The sequence below is a fragment of the Falco punctatus genome (genome assembly GCF_963210335.1).
Source record: "Falco punctatus genome assembly, chromosome: 10".
Classification (NCBI taxonomy): Eukaryota; Metazoa; Chordata; class Aves; order Falconiformes; family Falconidae; genus Falco; species Falco punctatus.
Genome location: NC_137590.1, coordinates 30,772,668 through 30,791,216, shown reverse-complemented (window position 1 = coordinate 30,791,216; position 18,549 = coordinate 30,772,668). Strand labels below are relative to the sequence as shown.

The 18,549-nt window shown below is 38.4% G+C and overlaps 2 protein-coding genes across 8 annotated transcripts in view; one reads left to right on the top strand and one right to left on the bottom strand.

The window, feature by feature from the left end:
* Positions 1-18,549, bottom strand: part of RIC3 (RIC3 acetylcholine receptor chaperone) — a 415,628-nt gene that overhangs the window by 331,875 nt on the left and 65,204 nt on the right. The gene's annotated exons all lie outside the window — the stretch shown is intronic.
* Positions 1-18,549, top strand: part of TUB (TUB bipartite transcription factor) — a 163,466-nt gene that overhangs the window by 118,908 nt on the left and 26,009 nt on the right. For 5 of the 7 annotated variants that reach the window (XM_080404749.1, XM_080404751.1, XM_080404754.1 and 2 more), the window contains exons 2-4: positions 3,378-3,429; positions 4,843-5,005; positions 16,780-16,914. In XM_080404749.1, coding sequence (XP_080260875.1) covers positions 3,378-3,429; positions 4,843-5,005; positions 16,780-16,914 — 350 coding nt within the window. The remainder of the gene's footprint in view (positions 1-3,377; positions 3,430-4,842; positions 5,006-16,779; positions 16,915-18,549) is intronic. The other 2 variants (XM_080404753.1, XM_080404752.1) reach the window with 1 other exon arrangement.

Here is an 18,549-nt window from a genome sequence, read left to right as displayed (position 1 = left end):
GGGTCCTTGCCAAATGCACAAGTCTCCCAGAGGGAAGAGGAATTGATTTTTGTTATTTTCAAAGACCAGGAAAGGCAAAGGCAGAGCTTCTGCTCCTAGACTTTTGTGTTTTCTGAAAAGTGTAGGTTCTCTGGATTTCAGCTCTTGGACCCTGAAGCATCTGTCAGAGTGCATGATCTGCCAGATGCTGCAGCAAGATCATCTGCTAAATCTTTCTGCAGGGCTTCACTTAAATTTAAGAAAAAGGGTCAGTGGTGGTTACATACTTAGAGTCCAATGCAGGTGTTTCTCAAGGCAGCAAGAGTGAGGGCCTGATGGAATTGGTAAAGAAACAGAGCTTGTTTTATGTATGTATGCATTTCTTAAAACTTTGGTGTCTCTTAATGGCAAATTTGGGAGTCACCCAGTCTCAGGAGAGTACTTCCATTGAAAATCAGGAAATGTGAAATACTGGCTGCTAATCAGCAACTCTAGGGACCACTGGTCCTGTAGAAAATATTAACAAAGTACAGAGTCTCCAAGTGGAGTGGTCTGCTGTTACAGCAGAAGAATATATAGGCGAAATTGGATCCTCTTTTTATTTGCACTTCCATAACCATTATTTAGGCATCAAGAAAGGACAGAACTGCAGCTTTTCAGTGATACTGGCATCAAGTAACTGATGAAACAGAGTTGGTGGTAATGAGGCCTTTTTTACAGTGGGAAGGATTCAGGAGAGCGGTGCAGCTGGCTGCTGGGAGTAAGGCATTGTTGTACAAGTCCAGTTATCTGGAGAGGGAGGTAATTGTTGAAGTAACTGTGTTCTGCTGAACTTCGGTGTCGGTGAAGAAAGTTGGAGTCAATTTTAGTTGTTGAATGTTATAGCTTAAATAATGCAAGGCTTGTAGTTATTGCATATTTACAACAGGATTGTGGAAAACTACTCAGAACTTTATAAAATATGGAGAGAATGAAGGACCTGGAAGTTCCAGACGAGCTTGTCAGCTGGTTTTCAAGGCATGCTGCTCTTGGTGTCAGCTCTGATTGCATATATTCAGAGGCTTTAAAAGCGACGTCTTGCAGTAGAAGGACAATATGGAGAGGTGTTCTAGCATTACAGCATCCATACTTTTTGGATGGAGTTTCATGTTTTTGGTAGTCCTCTGGTGTGTCTGATAGTTGCTTTGCATTCATGGAGTGGTGAATCAATGCAAATCACACCCTTCCTCTTCCTGGTGTTTGCTGTGGTGTCACTGAAATTGCCACCTTTACTATGGTAGGGTTGGGAATAAAGAGACCTGAGGGAGCTATGCTTTTTTACCTGAACCTGAATTTAGCTTGTTGTGGTTTACCAGGGAGTCACAGTTAAGGTTTGGAACCTGACAGAGAGTGTTTGCCTGCTCCCTTGTTCCGTGCAGGGTTTTATGCCAGGATATGGTGTGATGGGAAAGCAGGGTATGTGAGAATCATCCGGTGTGCTTGGACACCTTGGTTGTGAATTATAGCCAGTCTAGCATAATACTGAAAAACATTAAATTCACCTAAAACTAATTACTGAACTTCTGGTTTATGGGAATGTCTGAGAAATGTGTCTGTAGCTTATTTAATATGTGTGAGGGGAGTAAGCATAGTCTGATTTATAAAGCAGAAGATGAGAGATCAGAGTTTTCGCCTTAGCTCAGCAAATGACTGGTGGATTGGAGTTATATTGGCTCTTGACCTCTGGGTATTACAGCTGTATATGCATTGCTGCCCCTGCCATTCTTGTGGTCTGTATTAGCATCATTACATGGTTTTGGCTTTTTTCAAGCATTGTCTTAAATGAGGAGGATTTGTTCAGGCCATTAAGCCTGCAACTTTATGTTTAGGCATCTTTTACTCAATCATTTGGCCACAGATATCAGTTAGGGTTGTTTTACTTTATAGCAGGCCAGCTAATATGTAATGCAGTTGTAGTGAAGCTCTGTTGGAAAAAAACCCCTGATATTGTTTACAGAGGAGAAATGTGTCTTCTTTTTATAACTTCTTTCTGTAATTTATCAATTGAAGAATGCTTAGTGTAAAGCAGAATATTTTTTGTTACTGTGAGGGTTTATTTCTTTAATTTTTTTGTGGGCTATGAGTAATGCATTACCTCTACAAGAGATTAATTTTGTATCCAGCGTACTTGTACAGAATAGTTTCCTTCTGTGGAATATCAGCCTTTTGTAACATATAACCTGTGTATAAATTTTAAAAGGGTGATGCCACCAGTAATGCTTAATTATAGGTCTTTGATAATGCTGGCATTGGAAAGGTGGTGTTCTGCATGCCTTTATTAGATGTCATACCTAACTGTATTATAATGTTACTGTCTTCTAAAGAGTATATATTAATACATGGGAAGTCACGTTTTTTATGAAATTTCTATTGCAGTACAGTTGGGTTGTATGTAGGTCAGAATCCAGGTTCATTTGTCCTGGTTTCTTTTTTTCTTTTTTTTTTTTTTCTTTCTTTTTGATTGTTAAGAGCGATTATAAAAAAAGGAGAGCTAATCTTTTACAAAAATATGTTGTAAGAGAAAATGAATTCTACTTGTAAGAGGCTGGTTTTTTTGTTCTATAGCACTGTTTTCCTTGTAGATGACATATTACAGTTTAAAAGATTTCATTATCTGTAGTCATTGTTTAACCATAATGTTCTTACAATAGAGACCTTTGTTCTCCAGAAAAAATAAAACGTAGTCAGTAATTTGATAAAGTACTTCACAAAAATAATTTTCTGATTTCAATGCCATTAGTTTTTAACTTCTAATTAATGAAAATGATTGCATGCACAGGAGCTAATCTTTCAGCTAGCAACAATTAACAGAAAGAAATATGGCAGTGAGCAATACTGTTTGTCTTGCCAGTCTCTAAAAGTTGGAGTGCATGGCAATGAGCGTGACTTTTCAGATATTTAGGAATAAATTCTGGTTTTCAGTGTGTGAAAGATTAGACAGTTAATTTTCCTAACGTAATTTTAAATACTGCTGAGTTGCTAAGCAGCTCTTTTACACTCACTTTTTATATGCTTTATATGCAAATTTTCAATCAAACCCCATTGCTGTATATGTTGACATTTTGCATTTGAAGATAGAGAAGAAAACAAGCTGTAGACTGGATTTTGCATTTCTTTGTGAACTGGCTGAATAATACATATATTTTTGTTGAGGTTTGTGAGCCACAATTTTTCAGTTTTTCATGCAGTGCATTTAATACTCTTGTGCCAACTTTTGCAGGTTAGGGCAGGCAAACTTCTATGGAACATAGTGGGAGTTCTATATGTATAACTTCTGCAAGGGTTTCTTCCAGTGACTGCTGTTAAGTGGTGTTTTGAGTGATAAATTTGTTCCAATTAATTATTCTTTGTCTTTGCAGTGTTCTGGATGATGAGGGGAGCAGCCTGCGTCAGCAGAAGCTTGACAGGCAGGTAAGATTTTGGAGGGAGCCTTCTTGCTCTCTGAAGTCTAGATCTTGGCATAACAAAATCACTGACATGTATCTGGTAATTGATAGAAAATTGCATCCTTTGATTAGGGAATGCAAAAGAGAGATCTGTGAAGGTTACAGCTTGCTTAGAAGTCTAACTTCCATTAAAATTTTACTTAGTGACTGTGGTTTGAGTGATAACTCACTTGCATTGCCTTGGATTTGTTTTAAGCTGATTTACAAGGTTTTTATTACTCCTTTGATGGACCAGAAAGGACAGGTGGTTCTGCCAGACATGCCAGCCAACAGAGGTTTACCACAGTGTTTTTAGTTGTTTGAGATTTTTTGTTTTGTTGTTGTTGTTGTTCCATCGATTTAGCCCTTGTGGTTGTAAAATACTTGTTACTGTATTCCAACATGGCTTGTACAAGAAAGTGGTTCGGAATGTCTTCCATGAAACCTTAGGGAACCCTGCCACCATGTTCTAATGGGGTTTGAGGTTTCCACTTTTCCTTTGATTTTTCTGTGGTCCCCTTTTCACAAAACTTTGTCATGTTTATAGTTAAACTTCGTGAGTTTAATTTTATGTTTTTCTATAAATTTATTTTCCCATTGTTTTATCAGCTTTCATGTCTAGCAGCATCTCATTTTCAAATTCAAATACTTTTAATTTATGCTGTAATCCTGTACTAGATTCTGATTGTTTTGAAGTCATGTTGAGGTGTTTCACACAATTTATGGAGATGAGAGTCCACTCTCCATTTTTATTCTTCAGTTTTAGTGCATCTGTTTTCCAGAAGCACAAAATCACTGTACAGGAGCAGGGAAATGGTAACGTAATGGATAAATAAAATTAACAGTTTAGTTGCTTGAAGTTTTGGAAGAGGGATCAAAGAGAGAGATGCCTATGGTGTTATTGGATGCTGAAGGTTTTGGTTTTCAGCAGGTCTAGCTGAGAAATTCAAGTGTTTAATTAAAGTTCATCTTGTATAGTTGTTAAATTAGGTTAATGTCGAGCATTATCGCTTGATTCTATTGTGCAGATTACCTGCTTTTAATTTACAGAAACTTAAATAGGCATCTCTGCCTGATGCCCTTGCTTACCCTCCCATTGCTTCACAGCCAGTACTCACACTGTTTTCCCAACGGTTATTTCCAAGCAAGCTCTGACAGCTGGTAGACTGCTTAGAAAGATCTATTCTAATTATTTGCTGTTTTCAGCAGAAGATGTTTTAGCAGTGAGCTGGTTGTGGTTTTTTGGAAAGATTTCATATAACCTGATATCCCAATATCCCACTTGCCAACTGTTGCCACTGGAAAATTGGAGAAGGTATAAAGATATCCATTGTGTTTCTTCATAGGTTGCTACTGTTTGGAGTCCAGTAACGGATGCTTTTCTTTGTATTTTCCTCAGCGAGCACTGCTAGAACAGAAGCAGAAAAAAAAGCGCCAGGACCCATTAATGGTTCAGTCCAATGTGGACAGTCGCCCAAGAACGCGCAGAATGAAACATTCGGAAGAACAAGCACCGTTGGTTGAATCGTATCTTAACAGCAACAGCAGCATCATATATCATGGTATACGAATCTTATCTCTTGCATAGATGTTTACTGCAAGTCATAGTATGATGCTCTTCTTGTTGAATTTATGTTAACGGGAGCAAAGGTGGTGGTTTTGGATTTTTTTTTAGTAGATAATTAATATCCTTCACTTGTGTTTGGGGATAAAAACATCAGAACTTGCAATGCAAGCCTAACAGGAGGGAGCAAGGTAACTAGCTGCCATCTGCCATTTCACTGCTGTGGGGAAGAGAGAGTGGCTTGTCCCTGTTGCCATGAATATTTAAGTGTCTTCAGTCTTGGTTTCTCCTGAAGTAAAGCTTATGTGTTCCACTCTGTGTATTCCTCTGCACGTAAATTTGCTTAAGCCTACACAGTGTTAGTGATAAATTTGAAACTTGTTAACTAATTTCAGCTAAGTTTGAATATAATAATTTCAAAGATACTGTGTTTCTGCAAGGTTCATTAAAATAGGTGGGTAGGTAGAGAAGAACATTTCAAGCTTGCACAATATAGTCTGTGCTTTCTTATTAAAGATTAGAGAATCCAGAAGGGACAGAGACACTTCAGGTCTCACAGCCATAGGGGAAAAAAAATTAATGCTGTTTCATTTATTGTTAGACTTCAAAGAATTTAATCATCAGACATAAATCCTAAGGAAACCAGTAGTTATTTAGTTCTGTGCTCACATGGGCCATGCTTGTTGGTCCCTAATGAGGGTAGTGCATACTTTTCCTCAGGATTTCCTAGAGGGAGCTTGGGTAACCCTTGTTCAACGTTTTATCTCTTGTAGATCTCATTTCAGGTTGCTAACACATGCAAGAGTTATAGAGAACAGTAATTTTTAAACTTTCTTGTTCTGCAGATTGTTGGGTTTGAGTCATAAGGGATTCATAAGCCTCAATAGCAAAAGGCTTCCTTCCCTCAGTAGTCATGAGTATGTGGAACGAGCTGAAATCTACTGGTACTGGGAATGCAGTTGGCTCTTTTCAGGTTGGGAGTGCTACTAGGTGGCAAAGTACTTAAGGTTTAATGTCTAAAACCCAAAACCTAAGAAGCCTTTGTGAATCTACCTCTGGAAAAAAACACCAAACTAACCAGTATCCTGCTCTTAAACAAACAAACGAAGACTTAATGCATCATTCAGTTCAGAACTCTATCAAGTATACTGCACATGCTATACCATTTCATTTTCAGTTGGTGGTCACGTCTTTCAACAAGGAGACGGCAGGTATTCACTAGACTAACTGATCACGCTGCGAGAAGTGCAGGTTTCAGGGTCTCTACCCCTGGTTTGCAACTGGTGAAACTTTTTGGTGTGGTTACACCTACAGGATTTATTTTTAGAAACTGGAAATTGCATTGATTAAATGTTAAGGTTTCATTAATAATGGACCTTTTTTATCTTGCTTCTGCAAGCAGATAGGCTATCATAAGTGATTTCAAATGGAGAATTATTTTTTCTCTTACTATTATTTTAATTATGTTTTTTGAATAAATATTAAAAGCATTAGTAATATTTCTCTCTCTTCACTGTCTTTTTCTTAGGGCCCGGGAAGAAGATTTTAAAGAGGAAACTAAATTTCTTTCTAGTCTGACCTAAGAATTTAATTTAATGCAGAATTTTTGTTTTGTTTCTTTTTAATCGGAGAAAACAGAAAATTTCTCTTTCCTCTTTCACTCAGTAGCTTATCAAAGGTACAAGAACTGCTTTAAGAAATAGTGTCTTACGGTACAGAGGTGCCGTCATATGCTAAAGCTTCTGTATTGTCAGTTGAACAAAGTTTTAATTTTCAGAGATCAGAGAAACAGACATTATTGTCCCATAAATGGTAGCAAATTTCATATCTGCACTAATTTTGCAACAGTTTGCACCAGAGTGGACTTTCGGATTTAAGTGAGATTAACTGTGCTCTTAAGGTAAAAGTGACCCTTCCCGTAATATTCAGACCACACCATTTACTGGAATACTTAGTAATTTATTTTCCTTAAATCAGTTTGTTCTAAATTTGTCTCTCAAACCCTTTCAATATTTCACAAGGTTTCAGAGAAGCAAAAAAAATATACTAATGTTTCTCATATTCACTCTGGAGTTTGTTAATCCCTGGGGACAGCTGTCCTTGAAATAAACCGTGCAGTTAGCAAAAGCTGATTTAGAAGAACTGAATTACCTAGTAAAGTCTTTGATTGCCTTGTAAAATCCTTTTTTAGGAACAGTGCTTTTGAAAATATTGTAAGAACTCCAGAAGCGTCCTTTTTTGGTGTGGTCTTCTCTGGGAATGTGCTTAGTGTCTTCGGTTACACTGTTTGCATGGTACATAGTTCAGTTTTGATGGCCATTTTCAACTATGGTATTCAGCTTCAGGGTTGGCACTTTTTTCCCCTTCAATGAAAACATTTGTATGTGGCAGCGTCGGATGCATGAGACAGCTGGGCTGTTTCTAAAGAACTATTTTGCGCTTTTCCGTTCATTTGTTTCTGTTATGGGCATGCTGATTTTAAGTTAAGAATGACTCTTTGATGGGAGTTGACGGTCTGCTGAATGAACTACATTGCTTGGATGAGCATGTTTGTGAAATCAATTCCTGTACTGCAAATGCTACAAAAAGAACACTTATTTCCACCTATCCTCTTCTACTCTCTTTTTTTAGCTTGTACTAATTCTGTGTAGCACAAAAGTACTTGTTGATTTCAACCAATAATTGGATGCCTGTGTGGAGATATCTCTATGGTATTTTGGGCAAAGTAGGTCAGAGATAACATCTCAGCAATTCTGAGATACTAGGCTTTCTGCATTGGGAAATTTTCTTTCATATGCTGCCATAGCTTATTCTGATGCAGTTGTATGTGCTGCAGTGGTTCCCTGATGGGCAACTCGTCTCTGGAATAAAAATGCATTTCATTCCTGAATAATTATCAGTGTGGAGTAGAAAGTCAGTCACTTTTGTTCTGATATAGAACATTGGTGTGGTGAGCTATTTGTAGGTAGATACAGTGGAACAGCATATTTTGCTAGTTAAGCTGATCATAAGTTTTTCCATATAAAGGAGCCCTTGGCTGCTTTTGAACCTCTGCAGGGAGTTGCTACTAGCCCTCTGGCTGCACATGTATTTTGCTTCATCTAGTTTGGAGCCAAAGGGAAATGCAAATAAATCTAAGATGTGATAGGATGGAGGGATGTTAATTAAGGGCTGTGACTGAGCTCAGCTGGGGCAGCTCACAAAGGGGATAATATAGATGCGGCTTTTCCTACACTTGAATTGCTTGGGATTGAAGATGCCAGGGCCAGTTCAATTCAGTATGAAACAGAGCAGGTACAGGGCTTTTTGAGTTTCTTTTTTGTTAGTTTAATAAATAACAAGATGGCTCTGCTGAAACAGTGTGTCCACAGAGCAGGGAGGAGTATTGCCAGGATCACTAATTTTTTCTTGGATACCTTCAAAGCAGAGGGATGACACATTGATAAGGTGCAATGGTATCTCTGTTCCCTGCTGTTACTAGCAATTCCTCTTAGGTGTTGTGAGACAAAAAAGATGGGAGATGGGTGCTCTTTCACTGAGCAAGTGGCTCTGCAGAATTTACCAGGGTGCAAGTCTGCACCAGAATATTTCTTCTCAGTTCCTGCCCATATTTTACCTACAGTTTTCAGATCCTGTAGCTTGGGAACAATTTGCACATAGTATATCTTTTTAAAACCTATTGGGTTTTGGCATAATGCTTAATTAACTAATAACCACAGAAGTATTTGAGTTATCTGTGGGAACTGACATAAATTAATTTGAGCAGTCCAACTTGAGATAAAGTGAACCCTTGGCACTGTGGTCCATGAGTGGTCAGTTTGAGCTGGAGTGTTAGCCAGTGGTAGTGCAGTGCTTGCCTGTCAGCATCTGTACATCAGGTAGGACCAAGCGTGCAGGAAATTGCTTTTGTTACTTGGAAAGGATTATAGAGATCTATTTCATGGGAACAGAACCTCTTGTTTTACAATCTGCACATCTAGGAACATAGGTGCACTAATAGGAGAAACAGTTTCATGGCAGCATTTCTAGACAAGTTCGGGACAAAGCTGAGTATATGGAAGTAACAAAAAATCTTTGTGTAAAATGGATGCACTGGTTTTTGTTTTTTTTTTCCTCTTTTTCCTTTCTCTGCTCTGAAATGAAGGTATGAATGTGGTTTGGGATCACATTTCCAGGTTAAAGCCTAAATTATCCAGGCCATTTCAAGCAATAGGTATCCTTCCATTCACTTCCATGATCTTTCGCTCCAGTTGTTATTATTACAAATAATGCCCCTCGCAGTACCAAATACAACTTCATTGCTGTTTCATCATTATAAATAGCAAAATAAGAATAACAATGTTTTGTATTGCTATTAAGTTTACATTGTATATAAAAGACAACAGTCATTTATTCACTGGAATAAATTTAATCCCTCTGTGTAGAAGAGATCACTTACAAATTTGTCTTCTCTTTCTTGTGCTCTTGCCTATTTTCGATTCAGTGTCCTTCATAAGGACATACTGCTTCCTGTTTGTTTGAAGTTCTTATTAAATTTCACTTGCCATTCTGTAATGCCTCACAGTCACATCTGCTGGTTTGTTTTCATGTATATCTCTACACCACTTATTTTGTGAAGTTTGTTGAAAACCTGAACAAACATTTTAGCCTGATATGACATTGCAGAATTCTGCTGTGAGTACAGTTCTTTTCAGTCTGGATTGCAAATCCATACTGAGCATTCCTGGAGCCAAGTAGCATGCAGAGATACTAGTTACTGCAAGAATTTAATTATGTTATTTAATTACATTTAATGCAAATGATAAAAGCTCATTTTTACAGAGAAAAGTAATTGTATTTTTGTGAAAATGGTGGATTTCCATTGGGGAGCGATTTTTATTTTCACAGCACTGAGGAAGGCAGAGATTTGAATGAGTGCCAGATCTGCTTTCATTAATATTACCATACTTTGTTGCAGCTGTGCCTTTTTTTTTTTTTTTAAAGACTTGAAATTAAAAATGTTTTCAATTAGATACTCTCACAGTAATTTTCATGGCAACTTCCAATTTAGAAATTTAGATTAACCATGTGTGAAAAGGCAAAATTACTTTCTTACTTTCCTTCTTTGACATTTGGTAGTGCATCTAGATGCAATGGTTGTGTGGTGTGTTGAACACACTTTTGATGACAAGTCATAGGTCTGGATTGTTAAATTTGATGTGTCGTTCTGCTCCTTTACTGTGAATGATGAGAGAGTTGTCTGATCAGTACCAAGCTGTCAACTTTATAAGGTGACATCAGTTAACCATTCCTTTAAAAACCCATATATTTGCGTATTCATCAAAACAGTGTTTTGCCATTCCTGTTTTCCACTGATCTTGTAATGAGAAGGTACTAGTTTATTTTTTGTAGATAGCAAGGAATTTTCTGTGCTCAAGACTATTAATACTGAGAGATCAGGCAGCACTCCCAAGTACCATGCAGGCAAAACACTTAATTTCCAATAAGCATATATTCTGTGATCTCCCTTTCAGCCGCAGTCTCTTCATCTTCATCCTTTAAAACACCTTTTTGATTTATCCGCAGTCCTTACTGCACTAGTACATTTCCAAAATAAACAAACTCACCCAGCAGCAAGGACCAGAGAGCAGCTGGTAGCAGGTGGTTTACAGGTCTTTTTGTGGTTGTTGGTACTGAAGGACTTGAGAAGGAAGTTTAGAGGCAATTGCTTAAAAATTGCTTGAAAAATTCCCTTCTCTTTGCTTTAAATTTCCACTTGAAGTACGTTTACTTTTAGTTACTACTAGACAACTAGCTGTTATTTTCTGCCTTTGACAATCTCTGTGCCAGGGAGCACCACCCTACAGGCTTTCAGCGTGGTGGGCAGAGCCAGCCGCTGCTAACAGGGTTCTCAGTGGTCCCAGGCACAAGGGATGAACTGGGGCCAGGGCCCTCCAGAGTGGGGAGGAGATGGGGCCAGGAGACAAGGCTGCAGTGTACATATGAGGGGCCCCTGGAGCCGATGAGCTACCTACGGCGTAGCAGGAGAGGCAGCTGGGAAGCGGCACACAGCCCAGCCGGCAGCAGAGCCCAGCTGGGCAGAAAGGGAGCCATATCCCATGGGCAGAGTGCAGGTAGAAGCCCCCAGGGAGGCTCCTTAGGGCAATTAAAGCCTACTGGTGCCCTCAGCGCCCCAACACACAACGTAATTCTGTAGTTTCTTTTTGTCCTTCATCTTCCTGGCAAAGCTTTTTTGTGGACAATTTCAGCTTTCCTTACTAGTTGTCTGCTTTCCCAAAGAGTCCAAAGTTTGCTATTAAGCCTCCATTCCACATGCTTTCTCCTCTTTCCCCCTCTCCAGTGTCAGATATGGGGGGTTTATGAAGAATCTTTTCTTTAATTCCTTTCTTTGTTCTTTCTGAGGAAATCTTACAGCAGTGAGCTTTTAGTAACGTCCTTAGGCAGCACCAGGCTCTCGTGCATGCTTGTTCCTTTTTTCTCAGCTCATTCATGTTCACTTTCACTTACGAGTATTTTGTCCTTTATAAAATCACCCTGGTCAACACATCAGTGTTATACGTAAACTGCAAGGAGCCATAGGGAATTTATAGGCAATGTAAGCTTTTGGGAATCTGGAATCTAAGTTACTAGCTGCAGGGGTAATACCTTTGATTATAGCCATTTTAAAGCAGAAATCAAATATCTGCATGTGATTAAATAGTAACTAACTTGCCTAATTCAGGCCCTTGTATTTAACTAATTGTCTATATAAAACTAATGAAAAAATTTCATTGCATTGTAAAATACGGTGGGTTTTCCCATCTTCAGAGTATTTCTGATCGAATCCAGTCTCTTTGAGGTGATTGTAGAAATGCTAGACCAGTTGAGAATCTAAGTTGATGAAATAAAGTAATAATGAACAACAGCCCAAATAAGCAACACGATTCACTAAGGCTAGAACTTTGCAAAGTAAAATAGCAAGCCATTCTTACAGTGAAACACAAGAGCATCTTAGGCAACTGTAAGAAAAGGACAACCAATTTGCATTGGTTTGTTAAGGTATACTCTGACTGAACTGTACTTTATCTTTCTTTGCGTGATACTGATTCCGGATTTTACTTTCACAGTTGAGAGGACATTGGTAAATATAATGAACATTTGCCTTACACAGTTGAGCCAATTATTTGTCTCGTATCCCTCATCATATGATTCAGCCTCTTTCTACTGAAGGTGTTTTCCAGATAGACTGCACAAATTTTTAATGTATCCATTTAAAATGATAATTTTTTTGTGATTTTTCACTCAGTTAATTCTTCACATAGTGTACTGATCAAAAAACTTTTTTTTTTAGCACATGGCACTTTTATGTGATAGAGATTGGTAAGTTATGATTCATAGATATTTTTTTTCTTTCTTCCTCTAAGTTCATGAGAGTGTGCAAGCACTCATATCAAGAGAATGGTCATGCAAATGGAAAAAAACTCCTGCATTTTCATTGCATGCTACTTTGAAACTAATGTCCTGTGTGAACTTCTCATGAAGGCCAGATGGAAAAACACACTTTTCATTTTCATTCACTCATAGAAATATGTATGGGTAACTATCTTTCACTATTTTTTTCAATTCTGTGTTGTCTGCATCATAGAGTATTCACTTACTTATAAATTGCATCCTTTTGTTTGATTGTGTTGTAGCTTTATCCCTGTAACATGCAGTGTTTTCCCACATAGAACTGGTTCATGGGAGAGACTTCTTTTTCCTGCTTTTAGTAGTCAGCCCACTGGTGATGCAAGGCAAAGCCAGGACACTGCCCTTCTCTGCTTTGGTGCAAGTCCTTCTACACTCACCTCACACTGTGTTAATACCTTTTTTCTTTTCAGCCCAGATCCTGAATTAATATTGCAATCTGTGCTCTTTTCTGTATCCTCCAAAGTATTTTTTTCTAATGCTGTATCGAGGTTAGTAGTCAGTGCTTGATTTCATGAACATTGATGAATAACACTAAAATTAAAATCATGTCATTGCTTTGTCTGAGAGCTTGCCATTTATCTCAGAACTACTTCTTACAATTTATGAGTCCAAATGAGAATGAAACATCAGATCTGAGAGTCCAGCATTATTTGCTGTTTGGAATTCTGTCTCAACACAACATAAGCTTCTCCATTTTTGTCTTGTCTAAATATGAATTCTAGTACAAACAGATTATTCTAATGGAAAAGGAAAATCTGTAGAGCTTTTTTAAGTGAAGATTTTAATAATTTGGGGTTGGGCATACAAAGTATCAGGCTAGATTTTCAAAGGTGGTTTGTTTAAGGCAGGGATCAGTAGGGATTTTAAAAGTTGCCTAAATCTTCTTTGTACTGAAATTAATGCATTTTTTGAGTGAAAGTCTGTGAAACTCTATCCCTGTATAGCTGCATTTAAGGTTCTTTATTTATTTATCCTGTGGTACTGCCTACCTTTCCTTTAAACTTTTTAATGTCCAACTAAGGACATAATCATATTGTCATATCAGTCAATATTATCTAGGGAGGCCAGTTTATCTCATTTTCCTTATTCAGGCTTTCTTGCAGGGAACTGTGAATTGTTTTATGGGGCTATCTAGAGCCTGTGGAGAATGCAGGTTAGAGTTTGCTTCAAGGTGTTCCTAACCTGCTGAGAAGGGAAATTCTTGTCAGACGGTTCCTTAGTGATCCAAAGATGTAGTAAAGGGCAGAGGAGAAGACATTTAATCCGCTGATAAAGTGGTTGGGGATAAACATTGCTTCTACGAATTGCTTCATCTCCGCAAAGACAGACTAGGAATGCTGGTTCAGTGAGTTCAAAGCTCCACACACTAATGACCAGCTGCCAGGTGAGTGCAGAGAGTATTGGAAATGTTCGCTCTTACAACTCTCCAGGGCAAGAGAAGGCACTGGAAACAGAAAACAGTGTTTTTTACTTAGCTCCACATGTAAATCTGTTGGACCCGCTGAGCAAAGCTGGCAGGCTTCAGAAGGTAGCCCATTGCCCACTCCTCTGCAAGGATCAAAGTATTGACTGGCCCTGGGCAGCACTTACCTGGCGGGTATTTGGTGGGGGTCAGCACTTCCGGGCAGGGCAGACCAGTGCTTACCCTGTGCTTAAATGCAAATATGTAGCCAAGTCCCCTGGATCTCTGTGCTGTCCTGAACTGAATTTGTACAGTCAGTAGCAAAGCTACATAACTTCTTTGATATCTGCAGTCACAAGAGAAAACAGTGGATGAGCTTTAGCTGAGTTCTGCTGTTTGCTGAATAGTTAATAACTAAGATGATTTTGTGGACGGAGTTGGTATTTTGCGATTAGGTTTGGATTTATTTTAGAGGTAATGGTTTAAATGTAATGGTAAAACTTGGGCAAGCAAGTTTTTAGAAGCAGGAAATTAGAATTAGAATTAGAAGCAAGAAATCCTGTGCCAATTCCTTCATGAACCCAGCTGCAGTATCTGCATGCTTCTGGGTTAAATCTTATTTTGCAGCCTCCATTACTTATGTCTGAAAGTCCTGTTTACCATAGACAACAGTGATGGTATATGTTCAAAATGGCTACTGGACTGAAATCTTCTTCTCTGCCTTATAAAGCAATGGAAATATTTCTTTCTCTGTCCTTTAGAGCTCCATCACTGTACTTATAATTAGGTATCTCTTGCTGAAAGTTATGCGACAAAAGTAATTCAAAAAGCTTCAGGCTTTTACGTGTTAATTCAAAGGATGGCTGACAAGATAGTGAAGTAAGTCTTCAACTTTTCAATTAACAATGTCGGAATGTTTCATCCTTTGCTGATTAATCATTGCTTTGGACCAAGTAAATGATGCTTCATCTGAGTGAATGAATATGGTCATTTTAAAAATCATTTCAATAACTGTCTGGTCATTTAATATAGGTCATTTGTAAAGTATTGAATTTAATTATAATGTGGATTATAATCTTCAAAACAATTAAAAGAACATACTCCAGTTTTTAAAGAGAGACCGAGCCACAGTTACAGGATAGATTGCTGGGTTGGCAAATCATACCTATTTAGAGACTGTGGAGTTAGGACTGTTTGGTTTTCTGCTTAGTCTGAGGCTGCCATGCCTGTGGAAGTAAGACCCGGTGTACTGTCTTTTATGTGCCATTTTCCCTGGTGCCCTGTGCACTCATACCTTTGGTTACGTCTTACTCATTTCCAGTGCTCCTTTACACTCAGCAAAGGAACTGCAGTCTTGTGATTAGTGATTGATAAAGACAGGAATGAGGGGTCAGGCGGTGACCAGCTGTTTCTTTGGGCTTATAGTCACTCCTCTACTAAATCAATGTATATTCTCTATAAACCTTGAACTGTTCCTCTACGTAATGAGAAAAGGAGCATGTGTTTGAGTTTCTCAGATGCTCATTGTGCTGTGAATACAATGCTATTTGTAACAGATTGCTGTGCTGGGGAGGGTAACTGTAGGTTTGTAAACTGCAGTCTTCACAGACATGGTTAAACCCGTTTCATCTTACTCCTTTAGAGAATCTCCTTGGTGTTTCTACTTCTATTCATGCGCATGAAGGATTTGGTAAACAAGAAAGTTGCCTCACAGACCAGAAGCCTGGGGAGGACTTCCATCTTCAAAGAGAGATAACTGGCAGTCCACACATCATTGACCATCATTTGGTCTTTGGGGGTTTATGAAGTTTGTCAGGATATTTAAAAATTAATTTTATGGGTGGCCAGTTCTCTCCAGTAAGGTCTCTTAATGGACTCTTTTTATCCTTTTAAAGAAAGCATTTTAGTTTGGGGAAAAAGGAAGTGATGGTGGGAGGCCCCAGGTGCCAGGGTGATACTCCTCTGAGGTAAACCACAGTCACCACGTGAAGCCAGTGGGGCTTAGCAATTAACTGTGACCAGCAGCTGGCACCAAAATCCCTCAGTGCCCACCTACAGGTTGTTTTGTTTGGGGTGTGAAGTTTGATGATTGCTTTATGTATTTCACAAAGGTAATTGGTTTTATGCCTTTGTAAACTCAATATTATTTCACTTCAGGGCTTTGCCTGGCCAGAATAAAGATTGACCTCAAAGTGTGTCATGCTTTTAGAAAATGGTAAAGCCCCTTTTTACTTTGAAAACAACTAGCATTGCATGAATTATGCTGACATTCAAAATTTATGCCATGCATATTATGTTGAGACTTCTAAAGAATTAATTTGTGTATGTTACAAAGTAGGAGGAGTTTTTTAATTTCTGCTTGTGTACAGTTTCAGCATAAAATGCATGGCCATTCTCCTCATCATACTGTGTTATGTAGAGTTGTGCAAGATGTGTTCTGAAAATAACCTTCCGATGATTCCTTGTTTACAGGGTTAGGATGTGGCTTTAAGCGTAGGCACTACACAAAGTCTAAATAAAATTTTTCTGCCTTCTTGCTGCCACTGCTGATGATCAGTCTGGCAGAACTTTACCATGAGCAAAAGTGCTTCCTAGAATAGCTCACGAACACGTTAATATTCTGGTGTCACTTTTGGCCTGGAAGTTCAGAGCTGATATATTATTGGAAGGAGGCAAAAGTTCGGAAATACATCCCAACTAAACTAATACTTCCAGGTTTTTACTGTAGCTGTGCAAATTCTGTTTTATTTGACTTTCCTCTCTGCATGAATTGTCTGAAATACCAAAAAAACTCTGCTATGTCTGCTTACCCTTTTATGCCTTCACAGTGTTCTCAATTCAATCTCTCCTCTCTCTTTCTGTTTCTCTCTTCTTTCTCTCCGTTTTTGTTTTTGGTGGGGTACCCTGAATCTCTCAAGCAGTGCAGGAGGCCGAACAGGAAGATGTAAAAGTGGTAGTGGATGCCCAAGCTCCGAAACCAACTAAAAAAACCAAGGCAGCAGCTGCGAGTTGTCAGACTGGCAGCACCAGAAAAGAGAAAAAAGGGAAACACAAAGGTTAGCTGCATGCGGCTAAATGCCAGATGTTGAATTGACTGCAAAATACTTCTTTGTTTTTTTGTTTATTTGAATTTCTGAAAATTGCCTAAAAGTAATTTCTTGAAATTTGTATGAGATTGGAAAATGTGAGTGACTTGGTCTTGTCTCGACATGTACAGCCTGGGGGTGAAGGAGGGCTAAAATTTGTAAACCGAGTCTTTTCCAAAGGAGAGTGTTCGAATTGCAGAGGAGGACAAAGGTACTGATGGAAAGATGCTGGTGTTTTCCTGCAGCGTTACAGAAATGAGACCCATTTTACACCACTGTGGGATTTTAGGCTATCTTCATGTAATGTAATTTGGAGAAACAGCCTTAAATTGCATTCATTTCTGTCCAGACTCTTACTGAGCTTTAAATGATACAAATTGGAGGTTAAGTGGGCATTTAGAAAATCATTTCAACAAAACTGAGAGAACATCCTCAAAGGGGTTCTTCAAGTTGTTACTTCGGTGTTACTCTGTCCCACTTGGCTGACACATGGGAAGTGTTTGTATGGAAAATTTTCTGCAGTGGCTTTGGGTAAGATTAGGTAGACAAAAAAATATACTACTGATAATGACAAAAGGGTAGGTAAAAATGACATTGCCATTATTATATTTACCGTTTGAGCTACTTCGACTAGATGGAAGAAGTAACAAGCTACTTTAGAGGTATTAAAGTTTTGTATATGTGTGTGTGTATACATGCACACTCACAGAAAGAGAGAGGGTTTGTACAAGATACAGTTTCTTTTTAGCTGATATCAAATGACTAATGAAATAAATACCTTTCCAATAATTTGCAGTTCTTGGATAAAGCCACTGTAATACTGTCCTGCCTGGACTGTATACTGTATTCTTGTGTGTCCAGCAGTCTCTCCATTATTGCTTAAGTAAGAAAACTGTCTAGCCTTGACGAGTCTATTTAAAGATAGCAGTGACTAATAAGAGTAATTACTGAGGTCAAGAGTATTGGGGCTTATCTGTAAGGATTTTGCAGGCCTTGAGCCTACCTTATCAAAATCCTTTACACATCCTTTACATATTGCAGCTTAATTCTTGAGATCTGACTCTCCAGCGTCTCTTATGTCTGTGGTCCTTCTGGCTGCAAAGAAAGCCCTAGGTTAGATAGGCTTTAGAGTCTGGCCCCGAGGTAAAGACTTCATTCATGTATTTGAAAAAAAGATGGTGTGTCAATACTTAGCCTTAATAAGTAAAAGTCAAAGCTAAAATTAACTGAATATAAAAATTGTTGGCCAAATGAGTGAAGAGGAAGCTAATGTTTCTCAATTTAATGTAAAAATGATGCCACTCCAGCATAGGAATACAGATGCCAAATTTTATTTTGAATTACCTGTTGCTGAAGATCAAAAATTCGTTTACTAGTTTAAAAGAAAGCCTGTCTTAGGCATTCTTTTGAATGAGCATGGTGTGGGGGTAGTACTTAAATAATAGTTACTGCATAACCGTGAGGCTCTGTTTCATCTCATGTAGTGCCCCTTTTGCCTTTATGGGCTGTCTGTATCTGTACTGTGCTCAGAACTTGAGATACTGTGCTGGTCAATTACAGCACGTTTGATTTGAGAAATTTGCACTGTGTAACAGCAAACATGCG